At 34.6% G+C, this 23,550-nt stretch overlaps 1 protein-coding gene across 3 annotated transcripts in view; it reads right to left on the bottom strand.

The window, feature by feature from the left end:
- Positions 1-23,550, bottom strand: part of LOC150092634 (dyslexia-associated protein KIAA0319-like protein) — a 511,769-nt gene that overhangs the window by 160,424 nt on the left and 327,795 nt on the right. For all 3 annotated transcript variants that reach the window (XM_090414369.1, XM_090414371.1, XM_090414370.1), the window contains one exon: positions 4,057-4,151. In XM_090414369.1, the coding sequence (XP_090270495.1) occupies positions 4,057-4,151 (95 nt within the window). The remainder of the gene's footprint in view (positions 1-4,056; positions 4,152-23,550) is intronic.

The following is a 23,550-nucleotide window of genomic DNA, read 5'->3' as shown; positions in this document are numbered from 1 at the left end:
TAACACTATCTCCACCATCTTCTTCTGATTAATGTTAGCTTACCTTCTTTCCTCAAAAATGCCCCTTCCAGTAAACAAGACATTGATGCTACCTTTAATATTCTTTTTAACTCTCCATCTAAACTGTCTCCTATCTAAATGTTTTGTATGAGTTTGTTTTTATGTTCTGTTTGTTTGAATTAAAAGAAAGAGCGCAATATTTTCTGTAACTTATTATTACAGTACTGGGGTATTATTAGAGTATCACATTGTATTATTATTGCTACATATGAGCCATTATTATTATTACCACATGTAGGGCTAAAATAGCCTCGCCTACTCCCTATACGGCAACAAAAAGGCGTTAGCTGATTTTTTAATTTTTTTTTTGCTGCATATGCGTTGTTCATCAGGGATCCGAGTTACGTACAAATCTGACTTAAAGACGTTCTTAGGGACGTATCTCGTTCATAACCCGGGGACTGCCTGTGTATATTGTGCATATATATGTGTGTGTGTGTATAGAAATATATATATATATATATATTTTTTTTTAAACCTATTGAAAAAGTCTTATTGAATTCAAAACCAAAAAAAATATGAGTTATTCTCAATTTTACAGGTTTATGCCAGATCCTACTTGATTAACAGAAGTGAAAATTTTCAATTACCAGACAAATGTGAATATTTCTACTCTCATAAACCAACCATTAAATGAATGTACCTGTTCTTCAACTAAGAGAAGAGTCTGTATAACTCCAAGTTTGCAAGGCTTGCTGTGTTCTTTAAAAAAAAAAAAAAAATGAAGACTTTCAAACATATGTTCTGATAAATAGAAACAAAATGGACAACTTTACCTGCTGTACTTACTGGCACCTTACCTATTCGCTATAATAACATATTACATTTTCAAACTGGTGTGTGAAGATTATGAGGACTTTACAGACATCATTGTAATGGACATATTAGTCTGCTCAATTTCATTTTGACAAACTTGTTTCTATAGCTAAAAATTATGGTTTGAAAATATAAGAAACTCAGATAATAACAAACCGATTACAAGGAAATTTCTTCATCAGCCATGAAGAAATGCTTGAACATGCAAATAACTTCTAGTATATGGATTCACTCATACTATAATCCAAAATGATGTAATCACAAGAAAACATTTATTTTTCACAATAGCTTTAAAAAGTATACTTGGGAATCTCAACTTATTTCAACAGATACCCAACTTAAATTATACTACCAAAACCACTAGCTAAACTATTTCCCTCTATGGAGCACAGACTTGGAATATATCAACTTCAAGGACAATGAGAATAATCAACAGCTTCAGAGGTATCCTTGGTATTCATTGCAAGACCAAAAAACAAATAAAGCAATTCTAGAGGAGTGGACAAAAAAGACCGATGGAATCAAAGGCACTTCAAATAAGATTGGTCATCACTCAATAAATCCACTTGATTATTTTTAAGACTTGCATAGTTAATTTTATCTAAATTACCGTATTTTTCGGACGATAAAACGCACCCCAAATTTATGAGACGATTTTTAGAAAAAATATATTATTATATAAAGATATTTACAAATCCTTAATTTTTATTTATTGTTACAATCATTTGTATTAGCAATATTCAGTTCATTTTCACTCTTGGTACTATCACACGTCTTGTTAATGTCACCGTTCGTATTACTTTCGTCTGAACTACTGTTGTCACTCCCTTCGAAAACTGCGTCATCTTCGGTACCATCCATCGCATTACTTATCCCACATTTCTTAAATGACTTTATAATCGTCTCTTCTTTCACAGCTTGGTTGATTCTGGGTGAAAAATTCATGGGAATTTTTCACCCAGGTACATACTTCTGAAATTGTTGGCCGTTTCATACGTCCTGTTGCTGTAACATCGTGATTTGGCTTTTCCATCCATTTGTTACACTCTTCTGGCATAAAATTTTTGAATGGTTTATTAATAGATCCATCCAAGGGTTGTAATTGACTTGTAAGGCCTCTAGGAATGACAGCTAATTCTATATTCATTTCTTTTAGAAGCTTCTTGGTTGATTCTGTTTTATGCGCTCTGAATTGATCCCACACTAACATTGCAAGCTTTTTAAACAACGCACCTGGATGTTTTGCCGATATCTTTTGTATCCATAATTTCATTCCTGTTTTGTCCATCCAGCCTTTATCTTGAACATGGATAATAATGCCACGAGGAATTTCATCTCTTGGTAACGTTTTTCTCTTAAAGATTAACATGGGGGTAATGTGGTTCCATCCGTGCAGCAAGCTAAAACTACAGTGTAGTGAGGTTTTTTGTGACTTGTTGTTTTGATCACTATTGATTTGGTGCCTTTTGAATCTACTGTCCGATTTGAAGGAACATCAAAAGTTAGAGGCACTTCATCCATGTTCGCAATTTGATTAAGCTCAAAGTTAAATTTCCTTCTCGCTGATATGACAAATCTATGGAATTCTATAATTTTAGCTTCATAGTCAGCCGGCATTTTTTGGGCTAGAGTGGTTTTTGTAAGCATGCATAACCCGTGTCTTTTCATAAATCTAAAGCATCAAGACGGTGATCCAGTAAAATCTAAAATTCCATTAGTCATTGCCCATCGTTTCGCTTCAAAAATTATCATTTTCGTAGAAATAGATATTCCCATGTTTCGATGATTTGTTACCCAATTTTTCATTTGTACTTCTAATTCTAGCCATTTTTCTAGGTGCGAACAGAATGTTTTCTTGTGTTTACATAGCAGTTTTAATTGTTCCTCTTGTTTTCTCCACTTGCGAACCATTTTTTCTGTTGGTGATGGACCAAAATGTCTTTCTGCTGCTCTGTTTCCATATTGTTTTGCATAATTTATCACATTTAATTTATAACTCACGTTATATGAAAGTCTTTTTTGTTTTATACTCATTTTTTCTAATTTTAAGATAAAAATTTTAATGACTTATAAAAAAATAATTCAAATGAACCATACAAAATAACATATGTTTACACACTAATGACTATTGACACTCTAAATGATTCACTCACATGCAGCGAGATAACTTAGGTAACTACCTTCAGTGGTGTACTTACTAATTTTATTAACACATTGTGCCAGTAATTGGACTTTGCTAACAGCTTCGGCACAGTGTAAAGATTTGTATTTTAATGTTGCCTTTGGACCATAAGACGCACCCCAATTTTAAGTCGATTTTTCTATGTAAAAAGGTGCATCTTATAGTCTGAAAAATATGGTAATTTTAAATAAATGTTAACTACAAACCAAAATATGGTATGCATAGCTTCCATTTTATTAAAGTAATGTAAGGACTGTCGGCGCAGTTAGCCTAGTGGCTGTGCGCTTTACAACCATATGATTGGGGAAGGAGTGTCCTAGGTTCAATTCCTGTCAGTGACATGAGGAGCTGAAGGATCTTCCTCAGCCATAGCCAAGTTAGCTGGTCTTGGGCATGAACAGTAGGGTTCCCCCCCCCCCAAGGGGAAAACCCTACTGGTCATAAATTCTGGGGGTTTTCATCCTGCAAAGCATGCCTTGAGAACTCAACACTACAGGACATAGGATACACGGGCATAGGGCTCACCACCTTATCCTGTAAACAGTTAGGTCCAATGATTAATAAACCCTCGACACCGCAAGGTAAAAGAGGGTAAAAGGAAAATGAGATGAGATGAGATGTAAGGATTCAGTTGCTACCAACTTTGGTAGTTGGGGATGGGGAAAAAGGCAAAACCAAACTCCTATGGATTTTTTATCTAAATAGTAATAAACTACTTAATACCAATACCAGTTAAAATTGTTTCAATGATATTTAACCAGATGATCTGGTTTCTAGGTTTAAAACTTTATAACAAAACCCTATGTTTACAACACTGGGATAAAGATAGCAGTTCAGCTGAAGAGACCTTTCAGATCATTCTATAGTTTGTTACAATGCAATTTTTCCATCATGCTGGTGTTCAGTAGAAGGTGTTTAAAAAGTTCAAAAACATCTACACAGAGAAAATCTTGTCACATGTTACACGCATTTAAAAGATAGCTAGAAGCAATCACTACCTATGGGAATGTCTGTCTGCATCTAGTTTCAAGAGGTGAACTTTAACTGGATCTCCTTCATGCAGTAAAAGCTCCAGCTGTCTCAATAAGGTATCCTTTAAAGAGAAAAAAATATAATTGTATGCCATTATTTAACATTTTTTGTTGTCTACATACTTTTTTCAAAAGTAACTAGAAAAAGCTGGATTTTTTTTTAACGCAAAGTAGGAAAATTCTTAAAAAAATTATAAAGGCCTATGTATAATCCATTTATAAGTTTTTAAAGTAATTAATATAAACTAAAAGTATAAGTCATCTGATATGTTGTTAGATTAAAACCACACTTCTGGAAAAGATATATATAGAAACACACAGGCAAGCACTACTAATCAAAGATGTATGGAAAACAAATTGCAAAAGGACAAGAACTCTCCAGGGACTAGAGATAGTAGAAGCCATTCACACAATTTAAGCTGAAGAGGATCGTTCCTCAAATATTTGTAAACAATTTTAAAATTAGTTTTCTTCCAATTTTGGGTAACTCAATGCAACAATCTGTTGTGTTTACAGATGTGTTTCATTGTTGCTGTCAACTCAAATAATAATCTTTCAGATTTGTAATGATATTTTTCCCCCAATTCCTCCTGTGTGATGGAAGCATAACAGTAAAATTTCAAAGCAGCCTACTAATCAAGGGTTATACATAACCTATAACCCTTATTGTCAAGTCAATTTCCATTGATTGGTTGTTAACAGTAAGTTGTTACTGTGATGATGGCAGACTTATAATGTAGTGAATGCTTCCACTAGTCTAGAAAGTAAACTATATTTAATATGAAATTATATTTGCTTTCATCCATATTTTACACAAATGTAAACAAACAAAAAATTTATGCATGTAGAGTATCTTTGCAACTAAACTTGTATATAAGGTGCTCTGTTTAATATTAAGTTGCTCTGTATATCCGGTAATGCACAGCACACTCCTTCAAGGACATGTATGATGTTATACGGCATTTTGGTCTTTACCAAGGTATCAGTTAATAGATCATAACAGATAATAAATCATAACTAGTAGGAAAATAGTGTATCATCATAGTATATTATTGTTTGCAACTTCAATGCTGGCAAACACTTACTGCAGGTCACATTCAACCAGCAACATATCACTGAACTTTAAACTCATTTGTATTGTTGGCATTCACAGCACAACATGGAAATATGCCCCATTCAGCCATGAATGGGGCATATTTCTCTAAGCTCTCATAAAGCTCTCACATCCTTGTTCATTACACTTTTAAACTACTTCAGGATGGTTACTTATTCTCCTCCTCTCAGTACGTGCTGCATATATAATCTCCCTCCCCAATCTACTTAAGTCTATTCATATCACTGCTTTTCTGCCCAGTCACTAAACTCAGCAATTTATATTTTCTCAGCCAATCTCATTAGCCAATGCTCAAGAGGACTGATATTGCCAAGATTAATTACCTGTCTCTGGAGCGCCCTTAGAATTTTTCCATTAGAATGGAAACCAAATTTGCACACAATCCAGGCCCCTGATGAAGGCACAGTACTGCACTATTTGCTTATTTCTACTTGAGTGCTCCCCTTATTATAGAAATTTATTCTGTAATCTGCATCTTTTCCATCATGTATTTGAACGTTAGGTCTATCAACTATTATCTCCAAATCATCTCATCTACTAACATCTCGTCACATCTAATAACAACTCTACAATTCTGCATCATTCAAAAAGTGCAAAACTGCACTCATTAAAGTATCAATCCCTACTCAACTGTCTAGGCTAAATCTACTTGACTATTGGAAGTAGTAAAATGAAGATGGCAAGATGAAAATGGAATTTATATGTTTACTAAGGGATAATTACCTGGAACAGCATGTGATGGAGGGATCAGGAATTTGAGTAGGTTGGATCTGGTAACAGCAACAGGTTATCTATCCATAACTACAGGCAACTCTATCTCCGATCGAGGAAAGTAACCATGCAGTCTTGTTCTGTAGGTTGCTCAACATGTGGAATTCTAAGTCAAGAAAGAATTTATGCTGATTATGACAAACTTAGGTGGTGGCCTTGGAGCAGTGCCATGGCATGAGAAGCTACAAAAAAGGAATAACAGCAGTACATGGGAAATGGTCATGGATTGTTTGACAGAGAGAGAGAGAGAGAGAGAGAGTGTGTGTGTGTGTGTGTGTGTGTGTGTCAGTATCAGATTGCATATACAGGGTCAGTAATTTATTTACATTTTATAATAAAGTGACAGCAGAACTGGATCAAGGAAATAGTTACACCATGATACTGCTGGACTTTGCAAATGCATTTGACAGAATACCTCATGGGAAATCTAGTAAAAAAGTTGGAGCAAATGGATATAGATATGAGGCTTGTGGCAATGATAACAGGTAGCTGTTATCATTGCCTGTAGTTATGGATAGGCTGACAGACATCAGAGGATGGTGCATGGCAGAGTGGAAGTGCTTAGTGGAGTGCCCCAGGGCTGTGTAAGCTGCCACTCTTTAATTTGTATATTAATAATATACAAATTAAAAGAGAAAGATTTAAGGGGGTGGGAACATTTGGTTGTTTGCTGACAATGAAAAACTGGGAATGTAATAGTTGATACAGGTGATGTATGCATGAATGATTTAAATATTGTAGGATAATTTAAATAAATTGGTAGTGTGGGCAAAGGACAATGATTCATCATATCATATGTTCACTGGACATCCACAGATGCCATATGGTCTCCGATGCTCGGTGATGTGCCACACCAGGCTTCACCATGTAGTTCTGTTGTATCTTTTCTGGAGGCTTCAACTCTCTGAAGATCAGTCACTCCACACAACCAACCATCCATCTCACTGACGGTCTACCCCCCTTCCTCTTTTTCCAGGAACTTTACCTTCTATTACTGTTCTGAGAGGTGCTCCTTCCATCCTTTCAATGTGTCCAAAATATTTTAACAATATCCTTAAGGAGCCTTAAAGTTCTACTGATCTTTTTTTAACACCCATTCATTTGTATGCCTTTCAGTATATGATATCCTCAACAGCCTTCTGTAACACCACATCTCAAAAGCAGCTACAAGTATCCCTCGATTAACGTGGATAATTAATCCCTCGATGTTACCACGTATATCAAATCTAATAATCAATGGTAAAAATTACAATTCGTCCATGATCGATTACTGTATTAATAATTCGTTTTATGTGGTAGTCTTTTAGGAAAGATAAAAAATGAATGCAAAGTAAATGTTTAATAAATACTTGTACCTACATTATTTATGCAATTTTTTTATCAAAAAAGTTATCAAGAGTCATTTAAAGTTTTAGTTTTTTCTTATCAGCATAAATTCTACGATAACAAGCAAAATGTCTCTCCAGACCTCGGAACAAGCAATAAAACAAAGAAAAAACACTGCAAATATAATACATGATGGTACAAATTAAATGGATATTGAATCCAACATTATTTCATAGCCGAATATAGAAACTACAAGAGTTTCATGCCGAATATATAGAAACTAAAAGTTTTGGCGAATGAAAGCATAAGCAACCTTATGGGCAACTCATAGTAAAGGTGGAGTAAGCTCCAGGTCACCTTCCATAACGTAAAGCACGTCTCCTAGAGGACATGCATGATAAATAAGCCTTCGGCTCTCTATTTCAGTAATACATGATGGTTTATTTATTTTCAGTTACAATCTAGAAATTATTGCATAAAGAATAAAAAAAACAACAACTAACATCGGAGGTCGCAGTATATCTCTCAGATACAATTTACTGTCAAATATCACAAACCTTTATATAATGTGTTAAATCAAACTGATAGCAAAAAAACAGTGAGGAATATCACTCATAACATATGAATGCACAGCTACTCATGACCTCCAAGCTATACACTGAATTGTGTAAGAATATTTATATTAAACATTTGCATGTATCTGTCAGATCAGCTGCGAGCTCCGCAGGGTTAAAGGCGCATTAATCAAAACTCTTGCCACGTATATCAAGGGATTACCACAATTAATTTCACCGCGTTAATCAAATCCCGGGTTAAGCAAAACCGCGTTAAGCAAGGGATACATGTATTCTTTTCTTATCTGACTTCTTTAGGTTCCAAGTCTCACATCCATGAGTCACTATTGGAAAAACAACTGCATCCAAAATCCTCAACTTTGTTCCCATGGAGATAGATCCATCCTTCCAGATTTTAGACAAGTCTCTGACTGTTGTTTTAGCCATTCCTAATCTTCTTCTGATGTCTTCTGAACAGCAATTCTTCACATTAATAATGGATCCCAGGTACACAAACTTGCTGACTTCCTCAATTCTTTCTCCATTAAGGTACACCCTCAAGAGCTTCCCTGCTTGAATTTCCTTTGAGAAGCATAATCTTTGTCTTGCTAGGATCGAGTTGAAGTCCTCTGTTATTACTGATCATGTTAACTTTATCAAGAATTTGTCCTAGTTCTTCCTTGTCATTACAGAGGAGTACGGTATCATCAGCATAGTTTAGATTACGGATCAATCTACTGCCTATACTAATTCCTGTCTTGATCTTATCCAATGCTTCATGCATGATGTCCTCTGCATATATGCTAAACAAGTGAGGAGAAAGTAAACATCCTTGCCTAACTCCTTTTCCCACCTGAAACCAATCAGCCGATCCAACACCTGTTCTTACTGTGGCTTCTTGCTCCCTGTACAAGTTGGCTATCAACCTGATGGCATGTTGAGGAAAAACCATTCTTTTTATTATTTCCCACATTAATAGTTGATTAAGGTGATGTATAGATGAATGATTTAAATACTGTAGGATAATTTAAATAAATTGATAGTAAAGGCAAAGGATAATGTTGCCAATTTCAAAATGTAAAGTTAATACATGGAAATTAGATGAAAAACATTACATAATTTGTATCACATTTATGGTACTGGATTACAGGAAATTGGCAGGCTAGGGATCTGAAAATGATGATAAATAGAAATTAAGTTCAGAGGCCATATTGCAAAAGTGGGCAAAATAGCTCAAAGGATTACTTGAATGCTGAAGAATACACTGACAGTAAAGATGATTATAAAGCTATGAATTGACCAGGTTTTTTTTTTTGGGGGGGGGGGGGATCAGGAGGTGATGGAGAGAATTCAGAGAGAGAGAGAAAGCTGATAACAAGTCTGTGAAATGCTCCCTACGAGGATAGATGTGATGATAGATTGAAGATGTGTGGGTTGCAGAGTTCACTTGACAGACAGAGGAGAAAGGACATGATAGAAATTTATAAGTTACTAATGGGATTCTATAAAACTGACACAAAAGAAATTTTTTAATACATGAGAAGCAGGGAGAGAACAAGTGGTTAGTCCCCTGCAAGTTGTAAGCGTATGGTTAGTAAATGTGTGCAGGCTAGATTTTTTGCTTGAAGAGTGTTGAAAAACTTTAAGGAGAAGAATGATACATATTCCACGATGAGTTTTAACTGCATGGAAATACCTGGTATTACAAATGAATCAGGAAGTGACAGAGAGAATTCAGGGAGGGAGAGAGAGAGAGAGAGTGAGTGACAAAAGCTGATAACAAGTCTGTGGAATGTTCCCTATGAGAAAAGATTGAAGATGTGGATTGCAGAGTTGGTTGTTCCATGCTGCAAAAAACTTACTGCAGGAGGTCAACATGCAACTAGCAACATATCACTGAACTTTAAACTCATTTGCATTGTTGGCATTCACAGAACAACATAGAAATAAATACATCCCATTCATCCATTACTCATCCAGGTAAAAAAAAATATATATATATACAGTGATACCTCGGCTAACGAAGATTTTTTTTGCTGTTTTTTGGACTCAGCTAACGAATATTTTAGTGGATGCGCGCACTAACATAAAGCAGGAAAACATGAATGGTTGGGCCATTCCAGGAGCTTATCTTTTCCATCTGTGTGGCTGTGAATGCGAGAGGTAAGTGTGATAGCATTTATTCTTTACTTGGCTAAATTCTACTATGAGAGATTAATTTATAATTAGTAAATTCTATTCTTATATAATTAAATAAATAATATGCTATATGTCATATTTCTTTTATATTTTTCAGAAAAAATTTTCTTGTCACTGGGTCAAAAAAAAAGTAAGCGACACCAAGGGAAGCAGAAAGTTGCTCACAATTGAGAAAAATAAAAAAATAATTTCAGCATATGAAAGAGGAGTCAGAATTGTGGATTTAGCAGTCTAGCATAGCATCATCATCAATAGCTACAATTTTGAAGAATAGTAAAAACACTGTGTAGATATTTTCAGTTGAATAAAGTGTATATAATAGTGCAAAGATCATCAGTTTTTCATTCTACTTTCCATTCTCCTTCATCCAATTGGGTAGCTATTCATCTCAGCCTTTGGTGAGTTTTGTCCTTTTATAGTGTGCTTTTTACTATTTTATAAAACTTATCTTTAAATAGTAGGCAGCATCCAGAACAAATGAAATGATTTTCTATAGAAACCTACGTGAAATCACGTTTCGGCTAACGAAGATTTTGGCTAATGAATGTGATTCCAGAACGAATTATCTTCGTTAGTCGAGGTATCACTATATATAAAATATATATATATATATATATATATATCGTGTGTGTGTGTGTGTGTGTGTATTATGTTTTCAATTTTCAATCCACACAAAACATTAACAATTAAGCTGAATGGCAGTAGTCCAAGAACAGAACCCTGGGGACATACACTGGTTGCCTTCCTTTCAAGATAATTTCTCAATCCCCCTCCCCGCATTCACAACTTGCCAGCATCTTTCTTGATAAGCATTTATCTTTATATCTGACTTATCTATTATTATTATTACAAAAAAAAATCTTATTCCACCCAGCCTATTGTACTAAATGTTTACCTTTCACTGAAGAGAGCTATATATAAAAATCCATCACCAACTTGAATACCAAACTATACAACGACATGCTTATATTACAGCATATGAGTTGTCCATATAATTTTATTACAAAATAACATTCACAATGTTTTAATAAAATGAGAACAGACTGCTAAAGCATGACAGAGAATCCTCATCCCACATTTATTCTTAAACAAGAAATTTAATAGATAAGCACAAATCTAAAATACAAGTTAGAAGATAGTAAGAGAAAGTGATTCTTCCTCATCATAATTCACCTATGAAGAGAGTGAAGCAGCTGATGATTATCAGTATATAATCATTAGAGACTCCACATTTTGATAATAACTTACTTTCAAAATTAAACTATTTTAAATTTCTAACAGTTGTGCATGCATGAATCTGAATGGAATGTTTTTAGGGGATGATGTGCAAGACATGGAAAAACAGAGATTTATATCTAAATGAGATTTCTTTGAAGATCAGCAGTCATCAGAAGACAAAACTAAAGAAACCCTCTTAATTACTGTTTTTAAAGTTTAAACTACAATAGTTTGGATAAAAGTCATTTCATTTTACAAATGGACAGCTGGAAATGCCAGCATATGATTAGCAGTGAAGACTGCACATTACTCAATATTTCAGGAAGGAAAAAGTCATACTAAACTTAACTTATATTGCCGGTAAAATAGCCTTTGGCTTGTTATCGTAGTAATAACAATATATAAGTACACCAGTTTAGCAATTCGTTAGTAGCGGTATATGTAAGTTCGGTTCACTTAAAACCTTGATATTCCAGGTCTACCCACTCACTGATGAGACCTCAAAAAGGGTTGAAACTGGTCTGGGTAGTGACCTCTTCTCATAATGTAAAACAGTAATACATCTCCTCGAAGCTCCTAGGAGATGTATTACTCCTAGGAGTAATACATCTCCTAGGAGCTTCGTTTTACATTATGAGAGAATATTAAGGATAGTGGCGGAGCTTGCTCCACCTTTACTCCGAGTTGCCCTGATGTTGTACTACCCAAGTGATTACTTACACTTGGGCTCGCCGATAGTTTTTTCGGCATGAAACTCTAGGATTTTGATGGATTTCGATCAGAGTTTTGTACCCAGCTGTAGAATAATAACTTATGTCACTGGTAAAATAGCCTTTTGGCTTGTTATCGTAGTAATAACAATAAAAAGTCATACTATTATTTTTACGGCTATTTTTCCTGCTTTCATTTAGGAGTGCCCTTTTTTTAATGTCATTGGCTTTTTACTCAAGAATTTTTAGGGCATTGCAAATGTATTTTAGAGACAAATATATGTAACATAACAGAAGAAAATTTGCACATACCTTTTCTTGGATGTTGTTGCCTGTCTTATTTCTGCGATATGCATACTTCTGCTGTTATGGTGTTAAAAGGGAAGTGGGGGGGGATTAGACAATGTGGGAGAATTAATTTGAAAAAAACCTAGTTTTTTTTTGTATAATATATACATATATTATTTTTAAGGGTGGGCAGAGAGCTTTTTTTCTAGGATGGGAAAGAGATGAAAGAGGGGGCTGAAAATAGAAACTGTTTTTTTGAGGAAGGGGAAGGGTTTATGGGAAAAGGGGGCTGGGGAGAGGGTTAACGGGGTGCAAGCCGTTTCGACCATGTGTGTCGTTGTCTGAACTCATGGAGGAAATGGATGCTATGCAGTGCCGAATTCTCCATGCTTGCTATGCTTGCTGTGCAAGCTCATTAATTGAGAAAGAAGTAATATTTATTTGCTAATAAATGCATGCATTTATAAGCATTCCATTTAGGCCTTTATTTAGCCTTGTGTTTAGGCCGACTTGCCATTTCCGCTCCCTTCACATCGTCTTAAACACAAGGCCATATGCAGTCAATGTAGCTCTAGCCAGTGAGCTTCAGCCAGCCTTTACAAGTGTGCATTTACTTGGGAAAATTAAGTTACAACCAACTTTTTATGATGATGTTATTGACCAGTTCATAAAGAAGAAACCGTAGGGTAGAATTTGTATACAAGTAGCTAAATTGAAAAAGATAGAATATCATTTGTAAAATAAATGTTGTATTTGTATGATTAAATGTACATATATTTCTAAATACAGGTAATCCTCGTATAACGTGGATGTTAGGTTCCACAAAAATGGCGTGTTATATAAATTGCGTTATGCGAGACTCAGATCGCATAGAAAAAGTAGGGTTAGGTTCCGAAATCGTTTTTTTTTTTAAGATTATATAAACAATGACATATCCAACAAAAAAAAATATTTTTATTTAATTCAGGTAATTCATGTAAGTTAAGAAAACAAATAAATTATGAAATAAATACATAGTATAAAATTATAAAAAATTATAAATTGTACGTAAACTTCATTGCGCATAATACATAAATGTTTTAGGCAAAATAAAATAAAGTGTATATTTTAATCGTCATCACTCTCTTCAAAACTAACATTTCGTAGATGTTCTTTATTTACATGTGGCCAGACGTTGTCATCACTTGAAATGTCTTGGACATCATTTGTATAATTCTCATTGCATACTTATAGTTTTCAATGATCAGTAATTCATTATTCCACTAATAAGACTTCTATCACACCTCTTACTCCCTGAATGATAACAAGAGCAAGCGTGAATTTCAAGACCAGCATTTGCCCCTGATGCTATGTCTTGTCAGCTTGGTGTTTCTGCCTTTGAAGTGCTTGAATTATCGCCTATTGGTTGGAGTTGTGACCTAGTTTTTATGTTATGGAGCTTCCAACACTCAGAGATTATATAGGGTTGGTGGACGTTGATCGAGTTCTCGTCACATTTTATGACTATCGTTTCCGATATTCTAAGCATTGTTTCATTGTCTTGCCTGTCTATTATGATGGCCTTGTAGATTTGCAGGGTATGTTTCTGTTCAAGGGTGTGAACTGCCAATTCTGTTTTTCCTGTACTTTGTATTCTATTTTTCTTTTTGATGTTGTGTTTTTTTAGTATTTAAATGTTCTGGAATAGGGATGTTACAGTCAAGGAAGTGTTCTTATAGTCTTGCCCATACAGACCTGATAGTAGAACCTGTGTAGGTGATATCACAGTATTTTTGGCAAGGAAATTTGTAGACTATGTTGTGGTGTTCTAATATTTCTTTGTGTGTGTGTGCGAGATTTAGTGGGTTTTAGAAGTGTTGCCAATTTTTGGTTTGTGGTGAATACCAGTTTATAGTATATTTCAGTATATTTGAAAATGTATTTGTAGGCTTTGCATGTGTTCTGAATGTATGGTAGTTTGATAACTTTTTGCGTTGTGTTGTTTTGACGGTTTTTTGCTGTCCTGTTTGCATAATTTATTAGTTGTATGGGATAGTTGTGATTTTTGAAGATCTGTGTTAGTTTTTTATTTCTGTGTTGAGATAATTATGGTTGGTTGAAAACTTGTAAGCATTTATAAACTGTGGTAGGATGACAGATTTTTTAACAGAATATGGATGGTATCAGTTGAAACGAAGGTAGTTTCTGATATGCATAGGTTTGTGGTATATTTTCGTGGCTATTTTGTTGTTCATTCTGATTAATGTCAGGTTTAAGAAATTTATGGTGAATTTTAGTCTGTTGCTGTAAGATGCTTCTAAGGTGGTGATGTGTGCGTTGGCTCTCCAATGCATAGAATATCGTCCACGTATCTGCCATAAAAGGTGATGTAAGGGGGGAGAAGGGTGAAGTAGGAGTAATTCTATGTGTGCTAGGAAAAATTCTGCTAGTGGTCCACTGATGTTTTGGCCCATAGGGAGTCTAAAAATTTGAATATACATGCTGTTGTTGAACTTGGAGTTTCCTGAGATTATTAGTTTGATTAAGTTTATAATATCACTAGGTGTTAATTTTGTACGAGAGTGTAGGGTGTGGTCTTCTGTGAGTAATGTGTGTACAATGTCTGATGTTCTGGGAATGTCCACGTTAGTGTATAATGAAGCTGCATACAATGAAGTGAGGATGTCTTCCTGGGATAGGGTTATGCTATTTATATTTTGGAAAAGGTCATCCGTATTTTTTATCATAGAGTGTGATGTCGTAATTAATGGTTTGAGTAGTTTGGCTACGAATTTTGATAAAGGTTCTGTTTTTGTAGGAGACTACTGGCTGTATCGGGCAACCATCTTTGTGGGTTTTGATTTGTCCAAACATACAAGGGGTAAGTGTAGTGTGGGGTGTTGTGTTTATCATTGTGGTTTTGTCTATCTTGTTTTGATTTTTAGGGCATGTAGGGTGTTTTTGATTTGTTTTATGAGGTTGGGATGGGGTCATTTTGGATTTTTTGGTAGGTGTGTTGTTCATTTAAGATAGCTGTTCTTTTGTTGTGATAATTGGTTTGGTTTACGATGACTATTGTATCCCCTTTGTCTGCTTTTGTGATCATTATGTTCAGGTTTGTTTTTAATGATAACAGAGCTTTGTGTAAGTTGGGGGTAATGTTGGTTTTATTATTATTTTACTATTTATGATGATGTTTATTTTTTGGAATAATGATGTTTTTGTTTGGTATGTATTTTGGGGATACAGCAAAGTTTAATCATTTGTTCAGGATGGTGATTTCGTCGGGTGAGAGGTTGTGATGTGATAGATTGATGATGGAATTGTTTTGTGTGGGTTGCGAAGCAGTAATATCCGAAGGATTGGAAGCTGCGTGTTTGTTGTATTGGATGTCTGTTAGTGCATTCCATTTTTTTGTGTGTCGAGCTTCTATTAATTGCGTGTAGTCATTGAAAAATACTTCCCTTTAATAGTGTTGCATGTCTAGTTTTCAAGCATTTAAGACAAAAGTGTATAACATGTACTGACCAGTAATTTGGAGATAAGGAAGGGAACAATAAAGGAACAGCTCATCAAATGAAAGAAATGTCCAAACAAAGCATTCCAAAATAAATCCAAACAAAACAAAAATAAACTAAAACTGATCAATCAGCAAACAGTTCTATGTCTAGCTTGTTTTTTTTTTTAGAATACCATATGTGAATGTTTCCTGTACACCCCTTGAGGGTACATGGCAGGAATTTGATGATATGTGAATGTTCATTTTTCTCTTAAGTAAACTTAAATAAAAGAGTACTGTTGAAAATCAGCTGCTGAAGTGATATTGATAGTCTTACATATATTTTTTTAACTAAACTATTCATTTATTTTTCCTTAGTCCGATTTAAAGACAACAACTTGAATTAAGCTATCATATTTGATATTTAGTGGTGTATGTGTGTGTGTGTGCACAACTCTAATTATAGGAAACTTGTAGAGTTATAGTGGAGAGTTTGTAATAGTGAATTTATTTTAGCATTTTATAGAATTTATATTAATTTATTGTACCTATGATGGATTTAGCCAGAACTTCTTAGCAGTCTACTATAGTGAGCAAGTTTGTATAGCAGTGTTAACTATAGTGAGCAAGTTTAAATAGTAGTATTTACTATTGTGAGAATTGATTATAATGAGGAAAATGGGACTCAAACTCTTGAAAAGAGTTTCTCATTTAAAATTAAAAAAGCAAGCCTTTTTTTTTCTTTCTTTGATGGAATCATGGAATTAATAATTTCTGAATTCCAAAAATAAATTTAAGATATGTAGGTACAAGAACAAAAGTATCTCCATAATATTTTTAGTGTTTAAAAAAAAAAAAAAATGTATCTATATATGGATTTCCCTTAGAATCCTGTGGGATCATAGGAATAACAAAGCTTATTTGTTTATTTATACTAGACGTACTTCCTCCACGTGTTTTGCTGTCTATATGGCTAACAGCACCATCAGGCGGTTGCTTAACATAAGTAAAAACCAACAAAAAAAAATTAAACGTTTTCTAACAGCAGTTAATATCTATAAATTGAAAAGACTGGAATGATAGTTTAATCACGAGTATCATTAGGCAAGTTACATGCAGTATGTACATTGATGTGTAAACTCAGATGTGACTGCTGGCATAGGATAGGTCTTTAATGTTACACATGTTAAACAACAAAATTACATGATAACCACAGTAATTAACTTTAATGAAATTTAAACAGATATTTCATACTGAAAATAACAGCACATCATCAGTGCGTAGAAAATAAGCAAATCAAAGAAAAGGAATACAAGGTACATACAACAATCGTTTTACCAATTAAAAACTGTTGCTGCATGCTAGAAATTAATATATTAATAAATAATATTATTAAAACTATTTTTGATGGTCATATAAAATGAGAATCTCCCAAACTTTTGAAAGAGAGACAATCATTCTGATTCAGATTTGGCCAACGTAAAAGGGCTTCACAATTTTCTTTGAAAAGGCATTCAATATTTAAAACTGCTTCTATGGAGAAGACGAGCTTCATCCCACACATACTGTGTTTAGTGTCAATGCTATGTTGTGCTTCCGATTCAGATTTGGCCGATATAAAAGTATAACATAGTATTGACACTAAACACAGTATCCAGTAGGATGAAGCTCATCTCTCCATAGAAGCAGTCTTAAATATGAACACCTTTCAAAGAAAGTTGCGAAGCCCTTTTATTTCAGCCAAATCTGAATCGGAAAATTTATCTCTCTCTCTCTCTCTCTCCCAAAAGTTTGGGAGATTCTCATTTTATGTAACCATCAAAAATAGTTTTAAAAATATTATTTATTAATATATTAATTTTAAGCATGCAGCAACAGTTTTTAATTGATAAACTGATTGTTGTATGTACCTCATTTCTTTGATTTGATTGTTTTCTATGCACTGATGATGTACTGTTATTTTCAGTACAAAATATCTATACTTTCATTTTATTCAAGTTAATTACTGTAGTATCGTTTAATTTTGTTGTTTAAAGTCATGCCACAGGTACCTTTAAAGATTACACATGTTAATTAATTACTTCCAGATGTCGCAAAAGATCATTCCTTGATTTCTATTTAGTGTGCCTTTTGAGCAAATGATCTCCATGCCCTACTTAGAAGAGAATTATTTCAACAGGTCATTCAAGGAGTGCTCTGAGGTCATTCACTCAAAAGGCACACTAAAGAGAAATCAAGGAATGATCCTTCACAACAGTGCCGGATTTACATATAAGCTAAAAAAGCTACAGCCTTAGGGCCTCGCAATCTGCCGGGGCCTCAAATAAAAAAACAAAAAGACCAGCTGATGTCATTTAAAACAGTAGGGGACCTCTGGGTTTTGTATAGCTTAGGGCCTCAGCAAGTCTAAATCCAGCCCTGCTTCACAATATTAAAAATCTCTCCTATTCCAGCAATCGCATAAAGAGTTTACACAACAATGTAGAAACTGCATGTAACATGCCTAATGATACTCGTGATAAACTATCATTCTGGTCTTTTCAACTTATACATATTAACTGCTGTTGGAAAACATTTAATTTTTTTTGTCAGTTTTTACTTCTGTTAAGCAACTTCATTGTGATGCTGTTAGCCAGGCAGAGAGCAAAACATGTAGAGGAAATACATCTAGTATAAATAAAAAAAACATATACAAATTAAAACCTGGTATTTAATATTTATATTGATAAATACCATGAATAGTGCAAAAGCTTATTTTGTCTATGTGCATACAGAGGTTCTACTAGATTTTCCACTAGAGAAGGACACTGATAAAAAGAAAGGTAAATTTCAGCTATTTATCAGCTCAGATAATTAATCCTCAGAAAATGTACAGGAAATGAATATTAGACATATATAGAAGCATTTGAGAAAAATTTGAAGAAAAGAGCAAAACTAATAATAAAGGCATGTAACTGTTGGATCTCTGTTCAAGTCATGAACTAGTAATTATCATGTTTTGACATGAAAAGCATACAGGAGGAGTTTGGTTTGGTGTGTATATTGGAATGTGCTTGACATTCCTGTAAAATTAGCGAGTTTTATCTGTTTTATTTTGTTATTTTGCTTAGAATAATTAGTTTTTATAGTAATATTACTGCTGATTTTCATTTCTTTATACAGTATTTGATATATTTCCTGATTTGGTTAGAATACTGTTAATATTAAAGTAGTACTGAAAACAATGCCCAAACCTCATAAGAACAATAGAGCAGCAACAAAGAAGAGTGCTATTGAAATTAACAAGATGGTTAACAGAATCATGCCATAAAAACTACTGAGTATATCGAATATGAATTAAGTTTGAAAATATCTCAAGTAAAGGAAATCATCAGACGGATGACAAGGAAATTGGAAAAAGTTGAAAAGCGATTAGACAGACATTGGAAGGACAAAAAAATAAGCTGCACAAGAAGAAACAAAACAGTGCTGAATCAGGTAATATTTCATGTAAGAATAATCAGGTAGGTAAAATCAATTATAAAAAGAAGGATGTTATATGGTATTGAAATTCAATCATAAAACATGCAATTGAGTATGGTTACTTAAGTTTTCTGGGTACTAAAATCACAAATTAATTAATGTAATTGATGAAAACAAAACTAAAAGAGATGGTAGTTTTGGAATAAAAGATCTCTCTGGAGAGAGTATATGAAAGGACTGTTGGAAAAAGAGAGAGTGAAGAGTGAGAAAGTGAAAATAGCATATTACCTAGATATGATAAAAATGAATCAAGAAGAAGAGCTATGATTGCAAATGATTCTATGTGTAGGGTAGGCTGTGCAGAAAGAATGGCTACAAGTATTTGGATATGTGGAGTGAATTTGAAATAAGAATGGATTTTCATAAGAGGGATGGCCTATACTTGAATTCATTTGGTATCAAGAGTCTGGAAAAATTATTGATTGGTATGTGACTTAACACAGAGTAAAGGAAACAAAATTATGATGGGAGGAATGTTGAGAATCTGCAAGAAAGAGCAACTGTGTTATGTAAATGTGTTGTTGGTGAGAAGAATATGCATTATCATAGAAGTGATTGCAAAGAAAAAAAAAACCGTGTGTTCAACCAGTTCAGCCAATTATATAGCAAGTGCAAGGATATAAGCATAAGCAAAGTATTCAGATAAGAATGGACATCTGAAAGTTGACAAACTGGGTCACACAGACTACAAAAGTGAATATACAAAAAAGTATACATGTAACTTATGTCTATACGTGAATGCCTGGAATATCAGAAACAAAGGGGGTAGATAAATAGCTGAAAATAACTTAGCTGATAAATTATTATCAGCTAAGTTATTATTTTTTAGTAGATATTAGTGAAATTGTTATATATATTTGGGTGGCATTTTGTTTATTTTGACTGTGTAGCTAAGTCATGTTGTTTTAGTCATCTATTATTAAGTGATATTCTTTTCAAATTCATTTTTCATTATATCACCAATACACAGAAGAAAAATGGCGACCAAGACATCAATGTTAGCCAACATCAACATACAGGATTTAGCTCAATATATTGTGTGTTTGATGTATTCATTGCCAAGAGTGAATGGTTTATGGTACTAGAGCGAGAATGGAGAATATATTTGTCAGAAATGTTTTGTAAATGAATATAAGAAATGCGAGTCACAAAAGAATGAAGTGACTGATAATAAGGATATAAGACAGGATTGTCAAGGTGTTATGGAGAATGCAATAGCAGAAGCAGTGAGAGATAGTGCACAAAATATGGCTCAGAGTTTGAAGGAAGTGGTTGAAAGTAATGCGGATAATGAGATGCTAGCATGGAAAGAAATTGTACGCTTATGTAGACTCCTCCACAGGACAAAACGTGAGCTCAAGCAACTGGAGAAATGATTGGCAAGTGGTAAGGAAGGATGGAGCATGAAAGAAAAAGTGAATGGGAAAAGCATAAAAGTGCAAGAGAATGCGAGACAAGAGAGAGTTTATTTTATTTATTTGTATGGAGTTCTCACCATTCCTCCATCATCCATTAGGAATGGTTGAGCCCTCCTAGTGAGGGATTAAGTATGTATTAATGACTGTAGAGCTGTGTGTGTGTGTGTTCACAGGCTGGTTTGCCTGTTCTGAGGGACAAAAAAACCTGTTTCCAGATGAAAAACTCTTTACCTCCATATGAGACCGGCTAACTCACCATTAGTCGAAAAGACCAGATAAAGGTTGCTCACATCATGGATGGGAATCGAATCCAGGTCTTTCCAACCAAAGGGCTTTGTCTATACTGACTGAGCTATGGAGACTCTAGAAGAGATGGTATTGTATAGGGATTCAGTGATAAGAGGTGTACTTAATGAGAAAGTCACAAAAGCATGTTTTCCAGGTGTAAAGATAAAGGATGGTTGCTGTAAGTATGCAGAAGAATGGCGCTAACAAGTTGATTGTATTGGATCTCATTGCATATTTCTCAATATGCGATGAGAGAAGATATGAAAGAACTGTTAGTGGAAGCAAAAATGAAGAGCAAGAAAGTAAAGCTTGTGAGTCTGCTGCCTCGGTATGATAGGACAGAAATGAGAAGAAGGGCCACATAATAACCAATCAAACATTATGCAGGAGGAATGGTGTGCAGTTTATTGATGTATGGAGTGAGTTTGATGGACAAAAGAACTTGTATATATGCCTGATGGGCTGCATTTAAATGGTTTTGGAGTTAGATGTTTGAAAAAAGTTTTATTTAGTGAGAGTTTAATAGTGCAAAATCAGGGAAACTAGAGATATTAGAGAGGATGAAATCTAGCAAGTGTCTGGCCACTCCTGTGATAAATGAGCATAGGTATGGTAATGATTATACAATGACAAATGGGATTTCACAAGTCTCCAATTTGAATGGGTTGGTACAGGGGTGCAGCAGTAGTGTCCGGCGCCTGTGTGCAAAACTTTAGTTGGCGCCCCTACCCCCCCCCCTCCAATAAAAAAATCACTTAAAAAAAACGTTTTTTTAAAAGTATTTCCTCCTCTCTGGCGCCTTTACTATCCTGGCACCTATGTGCATCGCACACATTGCACATATGGCCGGTGCGTCCCTGGGTTGGTAATGACATTATACAAGGTAACTATAGGTACAAAGGGACAGTTATTTATTCGTATGGAGTTTCCTCCCTTTTTCTCCCCCGTCCCTGCTGGGGCGAGTTGAGCCCCCTCATTGGGGGGTTAAGTATTTATGGCTGTAGATCCGTGTGTGTTCACGGGGCCGGTTTGCCTGCTTGTGGGATGAAAAATGCCAGATAAACTGGCAGAAAAAACGCTACTGCCCACGCCCAAAACCAGCTAACTTGGCTATGGCTGAGGAAGATCCTCAAATTTCTCACGTCTTCGACGGGAATCAAACCTGAGACACACTCCTTCCCCAGTCATATGGTTGTGAAGCGCACAGCCACTAGGCTAACCGTGCAGACAAAGGGACATTAAAATGCATGTACATGAATGCAAGAAGTATCAGGAATAAGAGTGAGGAGTTTTTGGCAATGGCGAGCTAAACTTAGCCAAAAATTATATGCATCATTGAGACATGGTTGACCGAAAATGATATAGTTACAGGGATAGAATGTAAAGGGTATTGTATTTTCAGGGAGGATAGAAGGAACAGGACACGAGGTGGGGGGTATTGCTGATGATAGCTGCAGAATTACAGCAAAAAAATAGAATTAACAGATTACATTCATGTATTCAGTTCACAATGGAAAGGAGAGTTCCAGAAATTTACCCTTCTTGGACATCCTCCTTATTGCACTATCTGATGCTTAGTTAACCAGTGTGTACTGAAAACCAACATTTGCTGGCAGATATATGCAAGTATAACAAAGTTCTGCTCATCATACCTTCCAGAAATTTTAGGATTGTCAAATCCTTAATGAACAGAGCACATAAAATTTGTTCTTCTCTTTCATCAATACAAGAAATTCTCACTATTAAAACTCTGAAAGAAGCAAATGGATACAACCTCCACACTTCGACAGGACACCGAGTACCAATTCAACATGGTATTTCTGAACCTAAAGGTAGAATCTTGAAGTTTCACTGATACCAACATATTTTCATAACAAAATTTCTAGTTTCTTACCAACAACAATGGACAAACTTTTGCCTCTGTCTCTGGCTGGTATTTACAAGATTTTTTCTGAATGTAATCTAACATACTTTGGACAGGCAGGCCAATCTGTGGAAGAGAGAATTAGCAAACATCAGTACTATATAGAATACTTTAAACTGCAAACGTCTGGTTTTGCACAACATGGTACTATGTGTAACATGTTTTCTCTCTTGAGGGAGAGAGTGGTAAAGAAACAAAAGACAAATATCATGAGAGCAGTAAAATGTTCTGAAAACCATTGAAAAACCTTAAAATGGAAGAAAGAATAAAAAAAGGAATGATAAGAGATAATAAAAGTGACATAAAAAGTAAAGATATTCTGGATAGCTAGAGTAATTATTTTGAGGACTTCAATGAAACCACCAATGACAGAACCATTTAAGTGTAATCCAATCAGAAATACATATCAGTACTTGATGCAAAAAAAAGTCATGAATCAACTAAAATGTGGAAAGGCAGCTGGAGTAGATAATATTTCACATCTTTTAATATTTTAGATAGTAGATAATATTTTACATCTACACCGCATAACCCAGAATGTATGATCAGAAGGTTGATTTCCTGATGACTGTAGTAAAGTGATTGTTTTACCCCTTTCAAGATAATTAATAAACAAAATGCCTTTAGCATCCCAAAACATCGATGCCATGG

This window comes from Typopeltis vanoorti, chromosome 25 (genome assembly GCF_054136105.1).
Source record: "Typopeltis vanoorti isolate ZY-2024b chromosome 25, IOZ_Tvanoo_1.0, whole genome shotgun sequence".
In the NCBI taxonomy this organism is placed as follows: Eukaryota; Metazoa; Arthropoda; class Arachnida; order Uropygi; family Thelyphonidae; genus Typopeltis; species Typopeltis vanoorti.
Note: the sequence above shows the minus strand (reverse complement) of the source record. Positions and strands in the feature narration are given on the sequence as shown.